This window comes from Nuphar pumila, chromosome 15, assembly GCF_984573655.1.
Source record: "Nuphar pumila chromosome 15, dmNupPumi1.hap1.1, whole genome shotgun sequence".
NCBI lineage: Eukaryota > Viridiplantae > Streptophyta > Magnoliopsida > Nymphaeales > Nymphaeaceae > Nuphar > Nuphar pumila.
The window spans coordinates 74,531,522-74,543,564 of record NC_143263.1 but is presented as its reverse complement, the minus strand read 5'-3'; the positions used below and the strand labels follow the sequence as shown (position 1 = coordinate 74,543,564).

General features: G+C 37.1%; 1 protein-coding gene across 2 annotated transcripts in view; it reads right to left on the bottom strand.

The window, feature by feature from the left end:
- The window catches only part of LOC149815623 (disease resistance protein Roq1-like), a 95,639-nt gene that overhangs the window by 71,093 nt on the left and 12,503 nt on the right, over positions 1-12,043 (bottom strand). The window contains exons 2-4 of one of the 2 annotated variants that reach the window (XM_089990089.1): positions 6,651-7,794; positions 4,520-6,280; positions 4,123-4,400 (exon numbers count right to left, since the gene is read on the bottom strand). In XM_089990089.1, the coding sequence (XP_089846215.1) occupies positions 4,281-4,400; positions 4,520-6,280; positions 6,651-7,794 (3,025 nt within the window). In that variant the 3' untranslated portion in view covers positions 4,123-4,280. Of the gene's footprint in view, positions 1-4,122; positions 4,401-4,519; positions 6,281-6,650; positions 7,795-12,043 lie in introns of those variants that run through there. The other variant, XM_089990090.1, reaches the window with a different exon arrangement.

The following is a 12,043-nucleotide window of genomic DNA, read 5'->3' as shown; positions in this document are numbered from 1 at the left end:
TTGCCTCTTTGTGTGAAGTCACATCCTCCACTAATTTATTGACGATTGCAGACATTTGTTGAAGGCCTTAAGGTGAACCTATCTCCTCGGCTTCGACAACTACCTTTTCTTTGGTGCTACACAAGTTGTATTGGGCACCACGATGTCTTGCTCATAAATCATGGCTTGTCAGTGTATCTCTTGACACCGACTTCTGAGTTTCTTCTCCAACTCAAGAACGAGCTTTGGTAGCACTTGTTATAGACATGTTTTCTTTAATAGGCCAATGCAGTGTCACGGTCCTTCCTTATCGCCCTAATCTTTTCGGTCTATCGCTTGTAGTTGCAGAAGCTTTGATCAATCAAAGTGCAAGAGAGCGAGATAGAATAGAGGGAGAGAAATTACAATCACTCAAAGGCAATCATAACGAGAGTGTACAAAAGAAAGCTCAACGTATTTACATTCATTTACAATTTTGTCTCTAGGCTCATTACAGTTCAAATCTATGGGCAAACCCTTCAGAGTATTTATCAACCTGAACCAAAGTGCAAGGATGGAGTAAGATACAAGTGACTCGAAATACAAAGTAGGTCACAGGGGAACAAAGTCATTCATTTACAAAAATTAGAGTATAAGATCTCATAAAAATTGAAGTAGAATATCTCAATAGCTTGTGTCATCTGAACTAAATTGTCAAATAGTAGGCTATTATAAATTTTGTGCAAACGACTTAATCCAACTATTTCTAGTTTGTAGAAGAGTTCAACAAAATGGCATATTCAAATCTAAACATAGCTTTGTGCTAGCCAATGTTATATAGCTTTTTTTAACCCATTGGAATAAGGCATCTAGCTATCTCCGCATCCATGGATTACTAATCGGGCTTATGCAGTTTTCTTAATGCAAGGGTCTGAAGATTTAGGTGTAACCTATGGATGGTGATCTTTTATTTTGTCCCAAACCCAAACATGCTCTCATTTGGCTTTCTTTTCCTGTCACCGTTCTATGTTTTCATCTACGGAGATGAGGAACTTGATTAATAAAATTTGGATAGAACAACCAAAAGAAAGATTGTGTATCCCCTTAACATGAGGATGGAGTTTCAAATTGGGTATTAATTTGAATATGTTTGGATGATACCCAAAAGTAGGTTTATAACCTTATTTAAAAAGAAAGTTTGGTTTTTTACACCATCAGGTTTTACATACCTAATTTGATCTAAAACCAGGCTTGTGAAAACTTACAAGGGGCATGTCTTTTCAAGTCACCAACTTTTGCTTGTCGAGGGTGAGGGATCAGGCTCCTCTTCCACTTTCTATCCTCGTTTTATTACTATTACTAATGGTGACCGACCGACAAATGTCTGGCCTAGTATGCCCAGGCAATGGATGGTACAGTGCCAACCATTTGTCGTTGCTTGAGCCCTAACATGCTCCCATGTGTTTAGCTACCCCCAAAAGAACTTCCCTCTCGAACATTCAATCGAGACATCCTAGAGTCGGATCCATTAAGGGATTGTCGAGATTCTCTCAAGTTTCCAATCCATACTTGGAGCCCATCTTTGAGTGATCAAAGTATGCCCTGCAAGCTTCAAAACCCCTTAATCTTAAGGATTAGCTGCATATCCTCTTCCTTCAAAACTGTGATCATGAAGAACCCATTGCGACACGTCGAGAACTACAAATCTTTAATAACTGACCACATTCTTTTCAGAGGTTGATCGAGAAGGTAGATCAATTAGTAGCCAACCCAACTTTGCTAAATCCAGTAGTAAAAGTGTGTAAGCTATGTGCTAGCTCTGCACACTTTGTTTCTGAGTGTCTAACAACACCACTCTATCCTGAATCCATTATGGAGCAAGTGAATGTTGCCCAAGGTTTTGTGATGGCAAAATCATCCCAACTTCGAGTTGAGAAATCTACACGAGCCACCCCACATGCCTTCCTAGACACAACATAGACAAGGTAATGTCCCACAAGGTTAATCGCGTGCTTCATTTTCATAGGCCCACCACCAACTTAGCTTGCCTTCTCCTTAGGAGGCCACATCGAGCCCATCTTTCCAAGAAAAGTCGTTCGAAGCCTTTGCTGACATTAAAGCCAACCTCTGTTTCCACACGCAGTCAATAGCGAAGCTAGAGACTCAGATGAAATAGTTGGCTGAGGTCTTAAGCAGGCAAAGCGAGGAAAGCCTCTAGTCAGTCTATTATTAACGTGAAGGGTAAGGAACCCATGTTTCACGGCTTGCACCTTACAAAGTCTCACCATAGGTCAACTCTGTTATGACCCTTCAGAGTAGAAAGACATTCCACCCTACTCAGGAGTTGACTGGTGAACCCACTGCCGCACCCATTGACCAATCAATCTCCTCCACCAGGCCCGAGTAAAGTGAGCAGAGCCCATGACCCGTGCCCTCTCCTTTGTATATCCATAGAGCCTATTTTCCTCAGGCCCTCAACAAATCACAGGATTTTGGGAAGCAGGGGGTGTACATGCACTAAATGCTTGACATAGTCAAGCAGGATCATATCAACCCCCCCTTGCTTGACACTGCATACATTGATAGATGTTCAGTTCTTAGCTCTCTATCATTTGAGAATAGTTTCTACGTGGAGACTAAGCTCCTTCCTTCTAGTGTAGAGAGACATCGTAAGGTCTACAGGGATAGAATTGGAGAAAACACAGTGTGCAGTGTCACAGATGATAATATTTTTTTCAGAGTCCCTAATTGAGCATGACTTCATATTCATTGATCTCATGGATGATGAAGGATCTCTAGAGATTCGTCTAGCTGAGGACGTAAAACTTAGCGCTTTATAGGAGGCAACCCATATTTATAATATACTATTAGTAGTTTTTATTTTTCTATAGTTTTGTTTGTTTAATGAGTTAGATGCCATAGCATGTATGTATTGCATTTTTGGTATATTTTTGTGAGTTGCATAACAAGTAGACAGGTGAAACCTCTGTAGATCCATTCACATGACATATCAGGTAAGGTTCCACGGTGTGGATCAGGTGACTTCTATTCCCTTCCTCTCATTTATTATGTCTGCATGTGCATTCACTTAGTTTCATACAAGCATGGGAGAGTACCACTGAGGACAGTGTCATTCAAGTATGGGGAGGGTTTAGTTTGCATACCCAATTTTTTTTGTCTTTGTACTTGCACTTTTGATGTTAACTCATAAAAAATGGGCTTTTAAGGAACGAGTTTGAACTTATATGAATGTTTTGCAAAATCTAATATTCTAGAGGATTTTTAAGTCTCATAAAAAAAATTTCTGACACAGATCTAGAAAAATATGATTATTTATGTGGATTTCAAAAAAATGACAATAAATGCATGTTAGAGTTTATTTTGAATCACAAGTATGAATATGCAGAATTTTATTTTTAAGAACCTAAGCAAGTGAACAACATTGCATTTATGAGCTCAAAAAGTGATAAAGAGCATACGTTTAGTTGTTTGATATCTTTGTATTCCCCAGTAGCTAGACTCAGACACAAGTTGAAGTGTTTGATTCCCATGTCGAAAAGAATAACGAAGAAAATCACTTCTTTGTCTAAGTTGATATCTGTGGCCTATTTTGTTCGAGCAAGTAGAGCTTGGGAGGTGTTTACACCTGGTGCCCTAAAGCCATCTGACTCGGGAGTCATAGGCCCAAAAGCTCGTTACATAGATTTTATAGAGAACCTAATAGATGTTGATATTGCACATGATAGAGAAGTAGACTATACGTAAAACTATGAAAATTGAAGGTCTAGTGACTTGAGCGATTAAGTTTGAAGGATACTTTTTATCTAGTGCCCTAAGGTCGTTTGGCCTGGGAGTCACTGACCCAAAGCTTGTTACATGGGTCTCGAAAACTAAAAATTTGATATAGTGCTCAACAAAAGAAAGAAAGAAAAGAGCATAAAAATAAAAGAGAAAAGTTTATTGCTTAGAAACAAATATTGAGAAAACCTGTGCAAAAAATATATGAGTGGAGATTAGTAAATAATGACATGTACTTATTTGATTTTTTTAGAATAAAATATAAATAATTATTGTATTTAAAAAGGTGAAAGAAAATATTTTATTCCGTGGTAGCCTATAAAAGACTTTAATTTTGTTTTGATAATGCAATGACATGAAATATTTGCTAAAACAAACTCCTTAACTGCCTAATGATGTTTGAAGTTGATTATTTTATGCATACATGACAGAGATGCTTGTGGGTAGCATCACTGCAAACCCTCACGAATTCAATATGACCAGTTGGTTCCTGCATCTCATCGAAGTCTCCTCTTATCCTAAATTTAACCATTCTTAGGTTCAACCCTTTGGGAACAACGAAAGACATCCTTTTTCCACCCGAATGCAGAAAGCCTCAGTTTTCTTGAAATCGAGAATGCTATCAATCGTTCAAAGCTTGCCTCCTGAACAAAAGTGAGGAAATCAATGAGTAACAAAACTTGTTGAAAACCCACTACCCATGTTTCAAGTAAAACCAACATAGGACTGTTTTTAGTTTTCCAAATGCCAAGGAAGTTATTACCTTTATTCTGTCACTTAGAGTATCGGGAAGGTTTGTCCATCCTACAAGATACAACTCTTCCAGGCGTTTCAAAATTTCAAGGCCTGGAACATCCATAAGATTCCAGCAACCTTCAATACGTAATATCCTCAAGTCTCTCAAATTCGAGACATCTGAGGTTGTTCTCAAAGCACTGCAACGACTTGCGTAGAGAGAAAACAGTGACGGCGGAAGTGGAGGGATAGACAGCAGCCTTTGGCAGTCAATTAGTTCCAGTATCTGGAGTCGAGGGCAGCTATCCAAACTTTCTGGTAGGCTGCAAACATTTTCCCCTTGGATCTTTAATGTAGTTAATGAAGACAGATTACTAAAATCAATCCTTTCTCTCCCCTGTAACCAGTTACAGCCCAAGTCAATCAATTCCTCCAACGAGTGAAGATGGAAAAAACTAGGAGGCAGCACTTCGAGATTGTGATTACCCATTTTCAGCACCCTCAAACTTGTAAGGCTTCCAAAAGCATCAGGGAGTCCCGTAATACCATTGCAGCCATCTATATGTAATTGCTGGAGATTTCTCAATGATTCAATTGAATTGGGCACCTCTTCAATTCCAGTACCACTTAAATACAGCTTTGGCAAATTCTTTGCATGGCCAATCGAAGTTGGCAAAGCCTCTAATTTAGAGCAATTAGTTGCATCGAGTATTTGGAGGTTGGTCAAATGACCACTGGATTCTGGAATTCTTGAAATTTTGTAGCATTCAACAAGGTCAAGTGTTTCAAGAGAACTCAGTTGGCAAACACTATTGGGCAAAAACCTTATGCCAGTTCTACGAAGGATGAGGGATTTTAGTGATGTCAAATGTCCCAACTGTTCAGGCAAAGATGAAATTTTGGAGCATCCAACAAGGTCAAGTGTTTCTAGACAACTCAGTTGGCAAACACTATTGGGCAAAAACCTTATGCCAGTCAAACCAAGGATGAGGGATTTTAGTGACGTCAAATGTCCCAACCCTTCAGGCAAAGATGAAATTTGGGAGCATCCATCAAGGTCAAGTGTTTCAAGAGAACTCAGTTGGCAAACACTATCGGGCAAAAAGCTTAGGACAGTCCAACCAAGGATGAGGGATTTTAGTGATGTCAAATGTCCCAACTGTTTAGGCAAAGATGAAATTTGGGAGCATCCATCAAGGTCAAGTGTTTCTAGAGAACTCAGTTGGCAAACACTGTCGGGTAGTTCCCTCACACCACTGCAACCTCGCATACTCAAGTAAGCCAAGAACCTAAGATGGCCAATCGATTCATGAACTTCAGCCAGCCCAACACATCCATCCAATATCAACTTCACAAGATTGGGCATGCTAGTAAAATCTTTAGTAGTGATGAGATTGTTGCATGACTCCAGATTGAGGACTTTCAATTTGTCGAAGTTATAAGGATGGCTAATCTCAGGAAACCGCTCCTCAGAAGAAATGTTTGGAGACCGATCCATCATGTAACTTGATCTTTGTTGATTCGAAATTTGGGTAATGTTGCCAAAAGACAGGTCGAGGATAACAACTTCCTTGAGATCAAATCCTATTGGCAATGACTCCAAGGGACATCGCCTCCACTCCAACCATTTTACTGTCTTAGGAAAATGACGATATTGTCCTTCAAGTGTGGCACAGCTCATATGAAGTAGTCTGAGATTATGCATCTCTTTAAATTGCTCTGTGTTCAAATATTTTCTGGTGGTGCCCTCTGTTAGATGGAGAACAATGCATTCAATATTATTTGTTCCCTAAAATGAAAAAGCCAAGTCAGCCTCAGTATAGGATGTGGAAAAAGAAATGCCTTCAATATTGTTTGTCGTGATTGATTTACAAGGAATATAAGAAAGTGATTTTTTTAATGTAAGAAAAAGGTTTATAAAAATTATATGTGGTGTTAATTTTAAAACAACAAACACTACGAAAACATGTCGACATGTCAGAACCAATCATTACCACGAAAATCTAGACTGCTTATTCACATCACCAATGCTTATTTTTAATTAAGACTTAGTTTTATATGACTTTTAACCATGTGATATAAACAAAGTAGACTAAAAAAATCTTGAATAAAAACTGAAGCAAAAGAAAAATGAAACCATTATTAAACTCTTTACTTACTTGCATGTTTTGTAGAACACTCAACGTCACATGGTCTTCCCACAACCGGCTCCGCGTCCCAGGTTTTGTAATGCTCTCATCTATCACGATTTGTCTTCCCATCTCTCGAATTAGGTCATGCATTTGAAATTCACCTGTACGTTCATTTATACTAATCAGGGACTTGCGTTCTAAGACATTGATATCATCTTCCGGGCAGAGCCCATCAGAATCCTCCCACATGAGAATTGCATTTTCTTTGCCTTTCCCAATAAAAAAACATGCTATGTCCAAAAATATGACTTTTTCTCTTTCCTTGAGCCCATCGTAGCTTATTTTTAACCTTTTATGAACTTCTTCATCTTGAACTTTTCTCATCTTTTCTAATATCTTTCCCCGTTTTTCAGGTTTTTCCCCCTTGAAATGTGTCCCATATACTTCAAGGCACAAGGGTAGCCCACCAGCAATAGATGCAATTGACGACGCTGACTCGGTATACTCCCTTGTTGGCTCGCTATTCCCAAATGCATGCCAACAAAAGAGTTGGAGGGATTGTTCGTCATTCAGCTCTTTAAGATTATAGATATCACCTTCATTCACTCCACCTGCAAGTAATGCACTCTTATCTCTTGAAGTTATGATGATTATACTTCCAGTACCAAACCAATCCCGTCTACCTGCTAGTGCATCAATTTGGCTTTTATCATCAACGTCATCAATAACCAGAAGCACTTTCTTACAAAGAAGTCGTTTTCTGATTTTTGTGACACCACCACCAATGCTACTGATACTTGTTTCTTTTTCCTTGAGGAGATGACGAAGCAGCTGTTCTTGCAAGCGGATGAGTCCATTGGCTTGATTCGCTTCCTCAACATTTTCAATGAAGGTACAGGCATCAAAGCTGGAAAACAAAATATTGTAGACAGCTTTGGCGAGGGTTGTCTTTCCAATGCCGCCCTTTCCCCATATCCCAATCATTCGAACTTCACCAGCTTCGATTTCCTTTTTCTTTTTTTTGGAGTCATCAGCTTCAATTTTCAACAGTTGCATCAAATCAGCAATTCGAGATTCAAGACCAACAGGATATCTGCCCACATTGAGAGGTGCCTTGTCCACTTCATCTAATATCCTTTTCACAATAAGCTGAATCAGCTTCGCCTCGTCCCTACCAATAAAGCCACTAGACAATTAAACAAAGTAGCAATTCTGCCTAACCCCAGCTTGCCTTTCAAAAAAAAAAAAGGTGCGGTTCTAAGAATGTACATTAAAAAAAAAACTAAACATTGACAATGACAATAACATTACGAGAAGAAAATCAATAAGATGACATTTAAAGCTCCATATTGGAATATATCAATTTATTCAGCTAATGCTAAAATATATCAATTTAACTCTTTTAGACATAGGATATTCACGTATAGATTTGTAAGAATTAATGTTAGCCCATTTTCTTTTGTTAAGACATGTGATTATAAAGCCTTAAAATTTGTTGGATACAGAATGACAATGGAAGGGGCGATCGCCACTTATGATGTCCTGAACCAAGTACAAGCGATCTTATCATATGAGACCTTGAATCACCTAGTCCGTATCGACGGTTTTAGTATATTGTTTTTCTGAAAACATCCATTAACAATAGCATCACGTCCTACTCACACATAAGTGCAAGAAACATACCTGAGTACACACATTAACAGAAGCACATGTATATCCACTGATGTACACGTAGAGACATGCACTCTCATTACAAGATGGTCAGTTTATAGGGTAAACGATAATAGGAATAAATGCTTTCAACTTTAAAACAATGTGTTCATTTATAAATGAGCTTATTTGAGCTTGGCTCAGTAGGTTTAGACTCCAATTCTATGATTTTCATTTTCAAAAATGAATTTCTTTTGTAAATAAACCAAGATCGACAGTTCTAGATCCAAAACAAAACTTGTTCCGATTCAGATCAGTTCTGGATTCAGATCAAAACTAGATCTGATTGGATCAATTCTGAATCCAAATCAAAACTAAATCTGATTGGATCAATTCTAGATCCATATCAGAAGTAGGTCTAGATCCCATCAAACTATCCTAGATCTAATCAGACAGTTTTGGATCCAGATGAGTAATGTATCTGGATTCAATCAGACAGTTTTGGATCTATATCAAAATTAAGTTTGAATCGGGTTGGGATTATTTTTGAATTTTAAGAATAAATTCAAAATGACCAAAATACCTTTGTGTACTCGATATCCATTTTAGTAAAATGAGCATATCTTTGCACCCCGAACTCGAAATTGAGTGAGATTTGGTGCGTTGGACTCATATCGTAGAAGAGAATCTACTTGCTTATTGGTTTTGGTCAAATTAGTGACACAAAAATTAAAGTTTTATGAGTCAATTCAAAAAAAGTATTTTAGTAATTTTGTTAAAATATAAGAAGTGATGTGAATTAACATGAATATGCTTGTATAATGACCAGATCCTACTGTTAGAGCATCTTGAGACTCGATTGCAACTTGAGCATAGTATTCACACTCGAGGTAATGGATATTATAAGTAATTTTAGATGTAAATAAATATTTTTTATGTTGCATGTTATTGTAATATTGTGAATTAATATGATTAGCATGATAGCTTTCGAGTGAGAACATAACATGCATAAAATTATCATACTTGATATTATGAGTTAATTGCATATACATGTTAGTTGTGACATACATGTTAGTTTTGGTATGCCATGTATATTAGAAAGAAGATTTTGTTTGTGATAACATGTCGGTGCGTTTATTGATAACATGCATTGTGATGAGATTACGTTTAGATTTGAGTCTAATTTATTCTATTCACGTTGTATGAATGAATATATTGAGATTAACATGCATAACCCCTAAATCCCGAAAGTGGCAACATGGCAAAGGCTTTCTGGTTCGCGATCAAAGTGCAACCACCATGAAGAGTGGGCTGCCAGTGACTTAACAATGTGGAGACCCTAAATCGTTGTGCAATTTCTATGAGATAAGTGTGAGTCCTAATGTCATCATGAGATTAAAGAGTGAGACCTGTCATAATCAGTTCACGATATCATTTGTGAGAAAACTAGTGAATTACAAGTTTACGAATGCGGTTCAATGTGTTGAACTTAGTTTATGACTAACGGTTACACTCACAGAGTGTTTGAGACTTTGGAAGACCGTGAATGATTGATAACCATCATGGTTAGAATGTAGCATGAACCATATAGCGAATGAGATTGAGCCTGACCTCTCGGCTAGCTATCAGTGGGTTTCCTTTTTTGTTTCACCATAGTGCCTGATGGTACGGGGACTACTAGGAGTATATGATTCATTGTTTGGCTAATATGTAGAATTGAGGTGTTCTATGCGAGTTGCTACGCTCATAGACGGCTATGACCGGTATAGCCGACCTAGTGATAGTCTGTGGAGATAGAGTGTTTGAGAGAGTTAATGAGGGTAATTAAAATATACAAACTAATGTGGTGTGTCAAAAATTAAACTAAAACTAAGAGTTAGAGCCCACTACAGTTGTAAGTTTAAGTGTTTATTTGCTTATAATTATTTCTTATCGGGTTATAGGCTCACCCCTTATTTAATTACAACTGTAGGTTTCAAGCACACTAGCACAAGCCAAACGTGATCATCTTCTTGTTCGGCAGAGTACATGGTAGCTTTTATTTTTTTGTCATTAAACAATAATGTATTTGTTTTTCTTTTATTATGAATGATAATGAAAAAAAAAATAGTCAATGTTTTCTCTGTATGAACTTTGTACTATTTTCCTCTAAAAAGTAATATCAACCGAACTAGACTCCAGAGGTCCCAAATCAGGGTGTTATAAATTAATGTCAATACCACCACTGCTTTAACCCCACCACTGCTAAAACCACTAGTGGCTCCATCACTAACACCATGGTCGCCCCTATCTCCCTTTATCACAAATATTGTAAGTCTATTACCACCATCTCAAAAACCTCTTCTGTCACTCTCATTCCCACATCCACTACTGCCACTGCTACTTCCATCTCACATTTACTCCTATCACTGTAGTTGCTTTTCTCAACCCAACCTTATAGACCATACCACTATCATCATTTAAACATCTCTACTACCACTACCACCACCGTGATGCATTTTAGAAACTAGACAACATATGAAAAATGAGTGTCCTGGTATTCTCTCTCTCACTATATATATATATATATATATCACTTTTATCTATCACCTAAAAATAGGCATTTTCAGGTTTCTTTTTTGTAAATCTTTCCCTAAAAATGTGCTTGGCATGGACGATTTGCTAGGAAAAGACACTTGGATAATGTTTTTTTGGATAAGAAACATGATTCTTCAGTCTTAAACGTTTATAAAAATCATAGATCGTTGGTTTTTTAAACCTTATTAAAACAGACCTGTGTGTCAAAATCAGATGATCCAAGAGTCGATTCCTATAAAATCAGGCATGCCGATCACATTTGTATGGTCAGATTTAAGAAAACGTAGAAAAAAACCCTCAAAAGCTCAATAAGTAGCCGGTAGGCCAGAAATGTGGTAGTACAAGTGCCTACCACTTTTCTTGCCTACATCCAGCCTACCGGATTTTTGAAGGAGGTTTTCATGGTTCCTTAAATCTTACTATACAAATGGGATCTACAACTTAATTTTATAGGAATCAATTATTGAACCAACTGATTCCAACACACATGGAAGTTTTTATAAGATTCAGAAATCATCAGTCTAAAACATTCATAAATATTCAAGGCATAAAAAATCATATTTTTTATTGACAAACATAATCCAAGTGTCTTTTTCTAGCAAATCGACGTTGTTGAACAAATCTGTGGGGTTAAATTTTTTTAAAACAATCAGGGGACCCCTATTTGTTTGCAATAGGTTGTGGTAGGCACACTTGCAGTGAACCTATTGTGATATTGTACCATCATAACTAATGTTGGTATGCACTTTGATTTATATGATCCTAAGATTCAAGCAAAATAAACAATCCTAAGATTCAAGCAAAATCTAACTTTTGGATCATCTTTCACATATTTTATATATTATTTTCATGTATTGAAGTTGCCACAAATATGGTGTTCTATGTCAATTTGTGGGCATCTCAAAAATAAAGTCTTACTGTGAACTTTCTAACATAGTAAATAACCAACATTAGCACATCTATATAATTAGATGTAACATCTGAGGGCTAGATCCATACAAAAGAGTGTGTACGACCTTATAATTAGATGTAACATTTGTTGGTATTAACTTGATTTATGTAATACTACGCTCCAAAAGCAAAAATCTAACTTTTGGATCATATTTTGCATATACTGTATTGTTTTCATGTAGGCATCTCAAAAACAAAATCTTACTATGAATTAAACATGATAAAACATTCTAACATAGTAA